The sequence below is a fragment of the Haliotis rufescens genome, unplaced genomic scaffold (genome assembly GCF_023055435.1).
Source record: "Haliotis rufescens isolate VD_foot unplaced genomic scaffold, xgHalRufe1.0.p SCAF_3, whole genome shotgun sequence".
NCBI lineage: Eukaryota > Metazoa > Mollusca > Gastropoda > Lepetellida > Haliotidae > Haliotis > Haliotis rufescens.
In genome coordinates, this window is record NW_025964001.1 from 35,015,226 (window position 1) to 35,030,633 (window position 15,408).

At 39.9% G+C, this 15,408-nt stretch overlaps 1 protein-coding gene across 6 annotated transcripts in view; it reads left to right on the top strand.

Annotated features, from left to right (window-relative positions):
* LOC124119506 (1-phosphatidylinositol 4,5-bisphosphate phosphodiesterase beta-4-like) overlaps positions 1-15,408 on the top strand; it is a 103,136-nt gene that overhangs the window by 68,180 nt on the left and 19,548 nt on the right. For 3 of the 6 annotated variants that reach the window (XM_046482058.2, XM_048402890.1, XM_046482040.2), the window contains exons 18-21: positions 1,919-1,999; positions 8,735-8,958; positions 9,404-9,590; positions 11,493-11,577. In XM_046482058.2, the coding sequence (XP_046338014.1) occupies positions 1,919-1,999; positions 8,735-8,958; positions 9,404-9,590; positions 11,493-11,577 (577 nt within the window). Of the gene's footprint in view, positions 1-1,918; positions 2,000-8,734; positions 8,959-9,403; positions 9,591-11,492; positions 11,578-14,634; positions 14,720-15,408 lie in introns of all 6 variants that reach the window. The other 3 variants (XM_046482050.2, XM_046482067.2, XM_046482076.2) reach the window with 3 other exon arrangements.

The following is a 15,408-nucleotide window of genomic DNA, read 5'->3' on the forward strand; positions in this document are numbered from 1 at the left end:
GTTGTGTACAGAAGAATATTTGGGCATTCATGGGCAACCAAATTATGAACAATGTACGTGGTTTTAGCTATTGTGAGTCATGTGAGTGGGTTATAGTTATTGCCTGGTGTAAATGTTACCCTAGGCTAAGTGATGTGTTGCACTGAGGGATTGAGGCAGAATGGGTCCACCAAAATTATACCTCTTGTTGTAATAGACCATTGGAATCTGCTGAGGCTGAAATGATCTCCTTGAAGATACAGTAAACACTTTTCTTCGTTCTGTACGGATATTGCTAGTCACTCATAGTAGGGTGTATGGTCAGTAGTGGGGTAGGGTATAATGGTAAACAGTGTTGTGTATGGTCAGTAGTGGGATGTGTGGTCAATACTAGAGTGGGGCAGTGGTGGGATGTGTTGTCAGTAGTGGGGTGTAATGTCAGTAGTAGGGTTGGTGGTCAATAGTGAGGCGTGTGGTCAGTAGTGGGATGTGTGGTCAATAGTGGGGTGGGGTGTATGGTCAGTAGTGGGGTGGGTTTATGGTCAGTAGTGGGGTGGGGTTGGTGTATGGTCAATAGTGGGGTGTTCGGTCAGTAGTGGGGTGGGGTGTATGGTCAGTAGTGGGGTGTGTGGTCAGTAGTGGGGTGTATGGTCAGTAGTGGGGTGGGGTGTATGGTCAATAGTGTGGTGTATGGTCAGTACTGGGGTGGGGTGTATGGTCATCAGTGGGGTGGGGTTTATGGTCAATAGTTGGGTAGGGTGTATGGTCAATAGTGGGGTGTGTGGTCAGTAGTGGAGTGGGGTGTATGGTCAGTAATGGGGTGGGTTTATGGTCAGTAGTGGGATGGGGTTGGTGTATGGTCAATAGTGGGGTGGGGTGTATGGTCAATAGTGTGGTAAGCGGTCAGCAGTGGGGTGAGTGGTCAGCAGTGGGGTGGGGTGTGATGTCAGTAGTGGGGTGTGGTCAGTAGCGTGGTGTGTGGTCAATAGTGGGGTGGGGGGGTATGGTCAGTAGTACGGTGGGTTTATGGTCAGTAGTGGGGTGGGGTTGGTGTATGGTCAATAGTGGGGTGGGGTTGGTGTATGGTTAATAGTGGGGTGGGATGTATGGTCAATAGTGGGGTGAGTGGTCAATACTGGGATGGGGTGTATGTTCAATAGTGGGGGGTGTGGTCAGTAGTGGGATGGTGTGTATGGTTAATAGTGGGGTTTATGGTCAGTAGTGGGATGTGGGGTGTATAGTAAACAGTTGGGTGGGGTCAATAGTGGGGTGTTTGGCCATTCTGCAAAGTGATTTTCACATTAATATGATCGTAACGGCCTCATGTCAACATTGACCTGCACCTACTGTAGAGCAAAGATTGAATAGTGCCACAGGGCCCTGCTCTCCTGTCAGCCGTGTGTCAGTTCAGCATGAATTGGTTGTAACAATATCAATGTACTATTTTGCTGAAATCAGTCAGTCGATATCAATATGAAACATGAGTACTTATTTTGACAGGCATAATTTCTGATGATTGTATTAAACTCATTGTGTTAGGATACATCTTGTAGTATGACCAAGTTTATGTTGATGACCTTTTTTAATAACTGGAGTAACATGAAGATATGAACCTTACATAAATAACAGCTTCTATATTGTTTGTAACTATACTACTCAAAAGAAGTTAAGGACCACCCAAATTTTTCATATATGACTAGAGTTTATTTGTCATGACATGACAGAGTAACTGTATAGCCATATGAAAAGAATGTGGATGGTCCTTAACTTCTTTAGAGTAGTATATGTTTCACAGCTTCATTCTTCGCAAGGAGTACTGGTAGCCATGAAACCTTGTTACAAACAGTAAAGAATTTGTTATCCATAGAAAGGTTTGTGTGTTTATGTTCTTCCAACTAACATTGGCTTCAAGAGGAACACGACTGTTTTGTATCTTCAGATGCGGAAAATTCCAGCTCCAGTAGTGAGTCCTCATACCCTACACTTGACGACACACCGGCCCCTGCTCAGGCCAGCACGGGTACAGCTCACGCCCTGCCTGCACGCTGGTGGTGTTGTCTCTGCTCCACAACCAACTATGTTAGCTCATGTGCAGGGATACTCTTCATCCTTGTACATGATGTTGTGATCAAATTTATATGATATGAACTGTTGTTCTGGCTTATTTTCTTGCTTGACTGCCTTTTGGCTTTAGATTTGACAGACTAGATTATTTGGCCATTTCTAGCTTTGTGAATGCAACACTGTTCAGTCAGTGTAGATGAGTTGCATGTAAACATAGGGTACATAATCATAAAAGCTGGAGCCAGTAGTGTTAAAGTAGATGACTAGTCTGTTTGCTGGTTGTGGATGAGGGATGATACACCTTCCTGCCAATCTCACTCCTCTGCTAGCTCAATTCTTCCATGTGCTCCTGTCCACTTGATCGAAATGTTCCCTTTGCTTTTGGGAATCCTTTCAACGAGTCCTGTTATAGTCATCTATTGTCAATCACTCTTTTTGCATTATCTTTACTTTTTAGACATCCATTTTATCCAGGTCCTCTACTGAAGTCATCTGTTATCAGACGACTCTCTCAGTTCTCTGTGGGGAATTGGGAAAAGTAGGCTACCTTCAGCAGCGTTAGAAATTGGAACTAGTCCCATAGTCCTTGCAAAACTGCCCAATAGTTAAGATATCATAAGGACTAGTAGAAATTTGCCCTTTTTAAGGGTTTTGCTATATGTTGTCATTATAAGGACTGGTGGACTGCAACTGTTAGTTTTTATTGCTGTACACACTAGTTGATCAAAAGAGGCGACTAAATTGGACCAGGCTCTGTGGCTGATTGCATGTCATTTTCCCCAATGGCATGGAGCATTATTCCTTTTTTCAGTCACTGGTTTACCTGGGCCAGACTTGATTATTTACGGCTGCCGTGATATGGCTGAAATTTTGTGATTGCTGCCAAAAACAAACTCTCTAGGGTCACATTACTCCAACAATACTGCTGTCACATTACACCAACATTACTTCAACATTTGCTGGAATAAAATCTGTGTCCCAAATGTGCTCTGTGGACTACGTTCCACTTGCACAAATACCCTTAAGCTAAAACTATTGTAACCCCTATCCTTTGTCACAAATTTCCAACAGTTACAGTGCTATGATTGTCTCCTCAGTGAGGCTGTTGTACCACCTAAACTTCAACATAGATTTACGATTGTTCTGGCACTGAGATTGGTGTGCAGACCAGGACCTAGGTCAACGAAGTCCTTGCTTGCTTGCCTGCCACAGATGTCGGGGATGACCTCCTCTTTGCTCTTGTCATCTACACCTGTCGCTTACCCTTAGTGCTTCCTGCTTCTGCTACCCTTGGAATGGCATGCAAACCAATGCTTGCAGCTATGATGTCAAGTTGTAATCTGCTATGGATCTGCATGATAGCAATAACTTGCTGATAAGGCTTCATTGTCCATGGTTTTATACAACCCTTTTATGCAAACATCACCCCTGGCTTGCTAAGTTGCAAATCATCATTGTACTGTCTGCCTGTTGTTGTGTCTCATACTTTCTCTAAGCAATCTGCCCCATAGTAAATGTATGCCATATGTATGTAGATTGTATATAATTTGCCAATATGTTCTTGGTGTTATTGTGTGTGGTGAAAACAAGTAATTTTCCCTTGTTCAATGAAAGTGATTTGAGCACAACGATGTCTATAAGTCTGTCACAGTGTGGAAGTTGTTGTGGGCATAGCCCAGAGATCACTTTGGGGAGTCCTGATCCTCTCTGTGTAAACTTGACTGTGATGTCTGATCACTTGTTGAAAAATAGTTTTTCTTAATGAAGTCCTAAAATTTCTCCCCTTTCTGTATTGTCAACCAACTTTAAAGATCAGTCACTCAAATTCATCTGACAAGAAGACATTTGATATTTTATTCCACAGTTCTGGCAAAATATGGGGATGTTTAATGTAAAAACAATCCTAAGCTTTACCCACCCATTGTGAGTTAAGTTCTAGGCATGTGAAATTGAGACATTGTCCCCATGTAATTAGGGCATTCATAATCTATTCAGATCGACATACATTATACTGTAGGAGTTAGCAGACACCCACAGTAGTGTTTGAATGACTAGGAATGTTAGGACTGCTTGATGCCTGAGCCTAGTCCCCACTGTATGCAATCTTGCCAAAACAGTTGGAATGTCCTGAAGCTGCCTACTGTGTGACATGCTGGCTTGCGTTCGTGGTTTGTGGTGCTGCTTAAGTTGTCACTCTAAATATGTTAAACTACAGATAGTTAGGAACCAACTTCCCGAAGCAAGGGTTGTACACTGACTGTACAAGTCCAGTTTCCACCCTTGGTGAACTACACTGGAATTTCTGGGCTCAATCGTAGTGTAACAAGGGGCTATTATGAGTTATGTCCCTCCTATTGACCAATCAGATTCCACCTCTCATATCAAATGCAGTTGCTTCAAACAAAATGGTGGCGCTCAGTCAAGACAATCTGATCAATAAACAAGATCTATATTGTAATAAAACAGGACTTACTTCATGAAGTGCATCAAATAACGTGAGCACCTTGATTAAAAACATGAAAACATTTAGAAAATATCTGTTGACGCCGCGTACACATACTTTGCAAATCCTTCAGTTGACCAAAATCTCCACGGCACTGGATGCAAATATTAGATCCAGGTAATATCCGGCTGTACCTTGTCCACTTTTAATCAAGCCTTTAACAAAACTGTAGAATTCTTCCCAAACAGCATGCACATCAACTTATCGAAGGCAAAGATACCTTTAGGAGGTAAATACACTGTGGAATCTGCTTAAGTAACATTTCAAGGGACAGAGAAAAATCTTTACTTATCTGTTACATTGTATTTTACTGATCCAGATCTGCAGACAAGTAATGGCATTGTGAATGTGTTGTAATGATTAATTAAACGACTGAATAACAATACATGTGCATTACAGTGAACAAGTTGACATAACAACATAGTACATTAGAGAAGAGAATTGATGGATGTCAACTTCTTTATTATGAAGAACGCAACATTTCGGAGTATATGCTTGCTCCTTCATCAGGTGAATGAATGCCATGAGGCACAGAGCATATATATGTACATGTGAAGACAACAAAATTAATAAGATAACAAAAGGTGGAAAATAACAAAGGGTAGAAACTAACAAGGGAACTTAACAAACAGTGAGTGGCATGGGTTGAGTCCAGTGTTTTGAGTGGGATTTCGATCTGAATTAAGGCGACAACGACATAACCTATAAACTGCTCAATGCTCAAACATTCATATTTCACATCAATATATTTTACTCAGATATATTATGGTCATTGAAAGTGTGTACCACAACATGAAGTGGGCACATTCTGATGCAGATGTGACGTCATATGTAGACTATTAAGTGCCAAACTTCAAGCGCTCTTATATATACACACTCTTAGTAAATATTTATCTTGTTTCTGCCCAAAATGTATTGCCGCACATACCGTCAGATAGCCCGAATGCTGATGACTGCGTTGTTTCAGTCACACATTCATGACCATCAATTCACAACATAGCTTCTGTTCGCCTTCACTGAGATGATGAATCATCATTTTGTTCCCATTTACTTAAATACAGAAAAAGGTCCAGATACTGATTGCATGGTGTTGTTGCATGATTACAGTAGTTTCATGGCCTGGTGTGTTGTGCAGAGAAGTACTCTATGACCCTTTGAATACTTGGTGTACATGAGCTTCAGTACTGTTGTTTCATCTTTGCCAAAAGCATTTCCCATTTCTGGCAACTATTTTCAAGCTTAGTACAATGAAAATATTATCTGTTTATTTTTTCATTTTATGTAGGGTAGTACGACATCAACTAATAAAATATTAGATGCTTTGTAAACTTTGCAGAATATCTATAGAAGTACTTGAACCATTGCGTTGAGATACACATTATGCCACTTCATATTTGGTAGCCCACATGACAGCACACTTTGGTAGTCCCCACATTGTGACAACCAGCTTTATGAACAGCAACATAGTTTGATAACAAAAACAAACAAAATTGAAACCCTGAAACGTCTTATTTTCCCCTACTTCAGCCAGCTGGTATTGATAATGTATTGTGATTCCACATTTTATATAGGGATTTGTAGCTATGACTGTTGGCACATGCACGATCACAGCAAGAGCAGGATACCACACAAGCACTGTGTATTATAGAAGACTGAGCTCAATGCTGGATACTCAGATCTGTGATGTATTTCCAATCTATGGCAGATCTTACTGGTATATGGCATGTCCAAAACTGAAATAAAACTGAAGACAATGTGAAGAGATGTCACCATCTTAACCTTAATATTAATACCCAGAGCATTAACAGGTGCCGCTTAAGCAAGAGTCTGAAGGATGTTTGATGACATCATCTGTGAGACATCTCTAGCGTATATTCAAGGTTTTACATAAACTTGTAACATTGGGAGTTTCTGTTTTCTGAAAGTTATTTCAGTCTCATTTAATTCTGAAAGTTTGTAGATTTGTTTTATTTTAAACAGTTAGTGGAGTAGCGGTGAGTGTTTTTTTAAATTTAAAAAAACAAACTCAGTCTGAATTTAGATTTCTTTAGTGAATTTATTGCGTCAGTTATGACTCGCATAAAAAACATTTGCGAGTATTACAGGATAAGACAAAGGAATTTTATGCGTCATGTGAAACTCGTATATATCTGCCATGAGTTTGACGTCTGCCACTGATAAGAGACAAACCACAGATCTGATTCCTCCATACATATTAAATTTGATCATTGAAATGTGTCCTTCCTGACTGGTTGTTCATAGACTAGGGCATGTTGTGTGTATTTACAGTGTTGTGGTAATAAATGTTTTCACCAGAATTACTGGTAACTTTTCCCAATTGCATTTAAATCATTTATGAAGGTTTGTTAATAGCTTGTTTCATCTTCCTGAGGCAAGGGAGTTAACTGGCTATTAAGGTCCAATTTTCACCCTTGCCGAACTAGGCTGGAATCTCAGGGCTCGATCGTAGCGCCACCAGTGGCTATTACGAGTTATGTCCCTCCTATGTCCCCTGTACTGACCATTCAGATTCCACCTCTCATATCACTTGCATTTGCTTCGAACAAAGTGGCGTCACCTAGTCAAGACTATCTGATCGATAATCAAAATCCATATTGAAGTAAAACAGGTCTTACTTCGCGAAGTGCATCAAAACACGTGAGCACCTTGATTGAAAACATGAACCGATGTGGGAAATATCTGTTGATACACATGTTGGCGGTACACATGCTTTGCAAATACTGCAATCAACCGAAATCTGCGCGGCTGTTTACAAACCTGATGTCGATTTCATGACACAATTTTGATTGGTCTATGCATAGACTCGTTAGTCCAGCCAAAATATAACTCCATAATTCCAGCCAAGTTTGGCAAGGTTGGAACTTGACTTTCATAGTCAGTTAACTTCCTTGCCTCGGGAAGATGAGCTTTTTTATGAATAATGTCAATTTGGCCTTTCCAGTGTAGAGATTGGACTATATAATGCTGTAATGTTTTAATGCATCTCTCTGCTTGATAATGCATTTTAATTATTTCCTGTTTATTAAAAACAAATCTCACATATATAAAAAACAAAGATTGTACTACTTTGATAGACAGAGATTTGAAGTTTCATTGAAGATTGGTCCTGCATCATTTTCTCATCTCCTGGCAATACTAGAAATTATGGAAAAGCTGATTCATTCATTTCATTGTATTGCTTCTGGAACAGACTTATCAAAAAGGAAGTCTTTTGCTCTGATTTGCTAACTCAGTCCATCAAGATATGACTAACACTCCATTGGAACCCTGAACCACCTAATCATAATGAAAGCTGTGTAGGTTGCTGAGCCATTCTGTAAGTCTCATACAGACCCTGATACAAATATATCCAATGTAGCTCATGCAAGTCTATAATGTTTGGCTAGTCTATAATGTTTGGCTAGTCTAGATTACTGCATTGAAAATGAAGAGTGTCTTTGGGCCCTTTTTATTATATTTTTATTAAGACAATTCAACAGCTGTTTTTTTCTGTAAGATATGTTAATTTCAGAGACCAGATGTTTATTTACCATTCTGGTTCCATCATTCCAAGGGGATTTGTCTTATTGACATACTGATGGCCTTGGGCAACTATTTATGTATGAATTTACTCGTGTTAAATGGAGGAAAATTGAAATCATTGCAATGAGAAATTCTTTTGGTGATCAAAAGTTGCATCTGGGTTGTTATTATCCATTCAGAACTGTCTGTTTATGTCTGATTTGGAGATACCAATGTCAGATTTGCTGATTTGATCATTTGCCCGCTCATATTTTGAGGAGTTAAGAGCCTCCTTTCTGATTGGATAATTAGATGTTTAAAGAACGTGAACTCTTTTGGAGAGGTTGTCACATCTTGGTGGAGAGGGGTTTTAGTGTGTGTTATTCCTTGAGGAACTATGTATGTTATGCCTTGGGACTTTGTGTGATCAGTGCCATAATAAAGTCTCTTGGAAAAATACAAAAATAAAAACAAAATTGCTGATTTTATGAGTTTCCGGAAGTGAATTTGAAGAACAAGATTTGTTTTGTTATTTCAAATTTCACTTTAATTTCAACATAACTATCTGATGCTTGTTTCAGGTGTTGAATCCAGGCTGTAACATTGATCCAGGAAAGGACATGGATAAGTCGTACACACTTCACAAAATTTTGACTTGTGTTGCAGATCTGGACCCAACTGTGGTCAACACAGACACAGATGCCCACCCAGAACTCCATCCTGCAGGTGAGGGTGGGGAGAAGCCGGCTGAGGGTGCAGAAGCAGAAAAGAAGCCTGAGCCCCTGCTGAAGACAGATTCGGTGGGGACAAACATGTCTGACACACCCACAGAGCCAGAACCCACGGATGGGAAGAAGGCACCAGTCAGTATGAAGATTCCTTCTAAAAAGGTATTGACAGATGAAAGGAGTTAGCTGATGGAGAAAAATGCCACAGATTAATGGATAATGTGTTTCAGTCTATTTAATATTTGAAGATCATCCTTGAATCCTAGTTTTGCAAGGGTGGAATCTGGACATTTACAGTCAGTTAACTCCCTTGCCTCGGGAAGATGGGTCCCTTAGAATTACGAGGGTTAAAAACCCTGATACACTCGAGTATCAACCTTGATTTGTCAACATTCTTAACTTGCTCGTGGGTTTCTGCCACAGTTGGATATGTCTGCAATCTTCATCACTGAGGGCTTCCCTTCCAAATTAAGCTGAAATGCCATGATACAAAGGAAATGCTATTTAAAATGGTGTTACATTGAACACACTCTCACATGCAGGTATATATGTTGTGCACATTTGGAGAAGTCAAGTATTGCATTGAATCCTGTCATTTTGCCAACAGCCATCAGTCAATGCTGGAACTCAACCAGATGATGTAGATGTAGCAGGGACTCTGACAGCTGATGAAGAGGCAGCATTGATGTCCTCGTACCACTACACAGGCGCCACCACCAACATCCATCCCTACCTCTCGGCCATGGTCAACTACGCCCAGCCTGTCAAGTTTCAAGGCTTTGAGATTGCAGAAGGTAGGTTGGGACTGCAGAGGGGGCAATTAAGGGGCAGTGAGGGCATCTTTCGGGCTTGCAGCACCACAGGTTCTGTTTCTCAAAGCATCCAAGGGCTCCATTCCACAAAGTAATCCTACTGCTATTATTGCTGTATTCTTTTGACAGGGTTCACTCTAGGGATTTTCTGACACTGGCCCTTTATGTGATATTTCAAATATTCCAGCGGTACTCCCAAACTTGCCCATACAGCACAATGTTAAGATGCCCCATTGTCCTTGAAAATGTGGGCCTTCGTTCAGATTTAGGGTCTAAAAGCACAAGGCCCTACCCAAGAATTATCCCTGCTTTCACATTGTGGTAGACATGTCAGGGATGCCACAGGTCATAAAAGTTCAGGAAAATCCAAGGAAATCTGCTTATGATAAGCATAGTGCTAAGACAAACACCCTGAGAAGATTGTCCATGACTAGTCCATAAACATGAATCTGTACTAATGATGTGTAATTGTGTTGTGAGCAATTTGTGAAACAAGCACCTCAAGATGTGATCGTGTCAATTACGTCTGGTGAGTTTGAATGCTTAGGTTATAGCATACACCTTTCTACACTTAATGGAAACAGGAAGCCCTTGTTTATTTGCCTACCAGGATACCCCTGGACTGAGGGTCACATACACAATAGTAGATGACAGAGTTTCAATGCTTTTCCCACATTGCATCATATTCTTTGTATTTGTATAATTAATACATTGCGTATGACATATTACTCAAAATTCATGAAACTGTCTATTCCTTACTCTGGGTTACTTGGAGTTTAGGTAAACATTTCACAAACATACATTTAAAATTCACAAGTTGAAAATTGTTGTTCCCAGTAGGGCTACACAACTTAGTTACTTGGGTCGGTTGGGTCCAGAGAAGGACCTGGGTCCCAACATATTGTACCTAACTTGATGCCTACAGCAGCTACACAGGCTGGTACGCAGGTAGTAAATTTAGACTCTTCCCACCTCTAATTCCAAAGTGTAAATACTGTTATGATGAATGCAATTGTCATTAAATACCAAACTCATACCAAATGACAATCATATTGTTTTACACAAACGTTTTCTGAAATTGTCAAATTGGGGATTAAATTCTCAGTGAACATTATTTTTGGTTCTTTTTTCGACTTGGTAAATGTCACTGACGGTGGCAGTTTTCTAAAGTGAGGTAACCTTATTGCCACGCAAAGTGAACGACAAACTACACCAACATATCACTTTTAACAACAAATAAGGAGTTGAATATTCTTTGAAATGAGGTATATAATTAAAGGGTTGTTTTTCTGTCCAAACATTTCTTTCCTGTCTTAAGACTTGTCAAGAGAACTAGGGCCAAACTCATCATTTCACTTGTCCTCAAAGATTCTAGCTGGTCCTGCTAGACTAATTGGTAACATCTAACGTCTTACTGGTCATTGAAGATACCGTCAATGGGTTTCTAGCCTTTAGCGCAGTTTAGTAATCTCGTCCTAGCAGACTAGCATTCTTTTCGAAAGCTACAATTCAGGTGTACAGGCAAGCCTTGTCGTGAAAATCTGAGCACCGACTATACTCTTAATGTGGTGGATTTAACTTCATATCATTTCTATGTAACCTTTTTCTTCTGTGGTTTGGGGAAAATAACAATGAATCAACACTTACTCCTTAACAAATCTGCTTCTTCACAAACAAAAATAAAAAAACCAACTCACATCTTTATTGTACCTCTATTTTGTGGCAAAATGTTTTCTCGATAGTCATGTTTTGTAACTGCTGACCATTTCTATCTTTGTCCTCAAGATTAGGGTGAATAAATGGGTTCAGATGTGTTTAGTTATCAAGTAGTTCCTTCATGCATGGAAACTGATAATTTTTCACTATTTGAAAATCCTATTTCAGAGAGGAACATACACTATCATATGTCCTCTTTCAACGAAAACACTGGGCTTGGCTACCTAAAGACACAAGCCATTGAGTTAGTAAAGTATCCTTTTCAACATCACATTTCAAAACTTAACATTTTCCCCATTTTATAACTGCATGTTTTTTTCTGAAACATTTTGTCATTGCACAAATATGAGCAGACTTGGATTGATGAGAGATTTGCATGCTTTAGACTAACCTGTTGCGTTAATATGTTTGTTTGCACTCATTGGATGTTTGCATGATATTAACACGACAACTAACTTGCATTGCAGGATTAGGCGGACTTGTATTGTGTGGATGTATGTGTGTGGAGAAGTTATGGCATGCTTAATACAAACATCTGCAAATGTTGGGGACTTGGTCATTTTCCATAGATGATGTTGCTCTTCTCATCTCAAAATGGTTACTTAAACATGCATAACGAAATGTGATTTTTTTTAACTTATCCTATCTCTCACTATGCATTTCGTCCTTTTTCTTTCGATCCTTATGTGGAAACGTCCTTAAACAAAGTTTCCAGCCACTCAAAATCATTTCGACCGGACACTCCTCGCATCACCATAGTCACCACACCAACTAATAGGTCACGCACAGCATCCTGTGCACTGTGACCCAGGTGATTTGTTCACCTGACACCCTTTGCCACATTATTCTTTCTCTTTACCACTGTGTGGAGATGTGCTTTGATAGTAGAGAATACAATTTTGTTTTTGTTTTGTTTTCTGGAAGAGAGCTTTCTGTAATACTTTACCATCCTGTCATGGGAAAAGACCAGAATAAATGCCCAGCTTGCTAGGGCTGTTGCCACTTCTTTTCGTCCTGTGGCCCACATGAACTATCCTGTGATTGTCATGGAGTTTGTAAACCTTGTAACTGATGTTGCCATTGTGCTCACTGATCAGAAGAGGCTTTTACAAATTATGTGGGTTAATGATATCGACAGAAGAATCGGGGGTCCATGGATCGACCTTCTAAGGATCATCAGATGGAGAAGCATCACAAGGATCCACATATGCATGATCGACAATCAACTACTGCCCTTTGGATGATCATCATAAAGTACTCTCATATCAGATGCCATGGTCTTCTCCCTATCTATTTGCGGTTAGAATACATCAAGTCATGAAGGTTGTCACGAAGGAAACTCACCTCCAAGTTTCAGTTGACCGTCTTCGCATTCAGAAGCATCATCTAGGGAAGCAACAGCGCAAGGATTGATGCCGTGCAACATTTCCTCCAAGTGACTCCCCTTGACTACGGGTTGACTGTAACCTCCCGCCGCCAGTCGTACCCATCTGTCAGTCTCCAGTAGGAGGAAGATTTGGACTTTTTGCCGCCAATTGGATCATGCTGGACAACCCCTACGTCACTCACCTCCTCCAAGAAGGGTGCTGGCTGCCTCTCATGGGGACTCCTCCAACCACATCCAAGCCACTCCAGAGGGTGTGTCCCAAACCCTAACCTGCTCACCTCTGCCTTGAGTATGTGATGTCTCCGTATTGGTTTGAAGATCTTTCTTATTCCTTCTCCTTGCCTTAGCATACTTCTTTCCTGCTGGTGTGATTGATAGACTTGACGAGGCGTGAAAAGAGATGCCAAGGTGATCAGCCTTACATCTAAGAGCATATGTGTTGGTTTGTCTTGTGGAATAATTGCCTGGAGACTCCTTCTGAATTGGTTACAAGTCATGGCAGAATAGGTTCCTTACTTCAAAGCAATACAGTCGTTTTTTAAACAATGTCCTATGCGAAAGCACATAACAAATGTCCTGATTTCCTGATGTTGTGTCCTAGCAGCAGCATAAAGGGGTCTTCAAGCCTAAAACAGTGTTCTACCCACTCACGGGTCCATGTCTTTTTGACACTATTGTACAAATTTTTTTTTATCCCCTCATCACAGAGAATGATGTGGCATGGGGTGTCAGATGATCATACCGCCTGGGTCATGATGCACAAGATTGTAGCGCGTGACAAATTTGTTGCGGTGGTGACTATTGTGATGCGAGGATTGTTTGGGCGAAATGAGTTTTTGAGGCTGGAAAACTTTGTTTTAGAACATTTCCACACAAGGATCGAGAGAAGAAGGCAGCAATGCATTTAGTGTAAAAATAAGGTACTCCTTAGAAATAATCTTTATGAAATGAAATAGTTCACATTTCTTGATTATAATTATCTGTTGTTTTTCCTATTTGTAGCATTGATAATTATTGTAGTCTAATGCCAGTGACATTGGTACGTCGGTATACCTAATACTTGTGATATTGGTACATCAGTTTGCCTATTGGTTGTGATATTGGTACATCATTATGCCTAATGCCAATGACATTGGTACGTCAGTATCCCCACATACAAGCATAGTGCTTCCTGCAGGTTTGTCATGAGTTGTATTGTTGTCCGTTGCACTAGAGATTGACAGAAGACCATGTGTTGTGCATGTATTATCACACTGTGATGGACAACATTTGTATGATGACTGTTGTCAAATGTTCTGTTAACTCAAAAATCAGGAAAATTTCCTCTGAGATTAATCATAATTCATGCAGTAGCCTGGTGGTTAAAGCATACAGTCTTGCTGAAAACACGGTTTCCATTCCCACATTGGTAATTAGCTGTGTCAGAAACATTTCTCTTCATATGCTAAAATTGGCATACAACCTGACTTTGCTCCTTCACTTGGTCAGTTGAATAACATATTTCAGATTTTTTTTAAACAAATAATTCATTTAACATCTGCTTTCCTGACTTTTGTGTATATTATGGTTTCCTCTTGATAAGCACATATATGATATTATTTGTTTATGATATTGTAGATCAAATAAGCACTTTGTGAATGTTCAAAGTTGTCCAATTTACAAGATTCTCCGAGTTTCGGTCCTGATTTACAACATGGGAAGTCTAAAACAGTTAAAAGATGATTGATCTCTTTGGGGAATACTATCTGTGAGGATTTCTGTGAGATGTTGAAAAACTCAAACTTGAATGTAAGAACTCCCTGTGATCTCGATCTTGCTTCTTTGGCTGAGAGGGGAAAGGTAGCTACCATGTATGTGTTTATCATGTTGGACAGTGATACTAGCTGTGATTGAATGTTTAAATATTATTCTCTCTTTGTTCAGCCATCGGATGTCATTTCAATATGTCTTCCTTCAATGAGTCGGCTGCACTACAATTGATCAAACATTCTTGTATAGAACTAAATGAGTATCCTTTCCTTGATGTTGTGATAGCTGTGACTGTATTTGCAATGCATATAACCAGGGAAATGTTGAGGTGTGAGATAAACCAAGGTATAACATAATGACTGCAGTATCTTTACATCACAGCTTGCTGGGGAAGTGTTGAGCTGTGAGATAAACCAAGATATACCATAGTGATTGTACTGTCTTTACATGACAGTTAGCTGGGGAAATGTTAAACTGTTTGACAAACCTAGAATAATTTTTTAATATGACGTTTAAAAGATATACAGCTTTTCCATTGGACGAAAGGTTGGTCACATGACTGCAAAATTGTTGTTCTTAAGTGTATGAACAACACAATTTCATGAGACCGTATTCTTGAAATGACGTATATATACTGACCGACTACTTACGCATTCCTTGGGGAACCCCTGGGAATTTCTAGCATAAATACATACAAAAACATTGTTTCTGATCATTTAGACCGTGAATTCTTGAACTTGAGGGTTTGACTGCTCCATCGTTCATACAGTTTGGCCTTCACTCTATATAGGTTCATAATCAAATGTGAAAGTCAATTCTTAATAAAACTTAAATAAGGTAATATGCAGCTGTTCAAGAGTAAACACAATGAGCTGAATCTTTAAACTCGTGGCTTATGAAACAATCCAAATTTGGAGGGGAGGTGGGGTAGCCTAGTGGTTTAAGTGT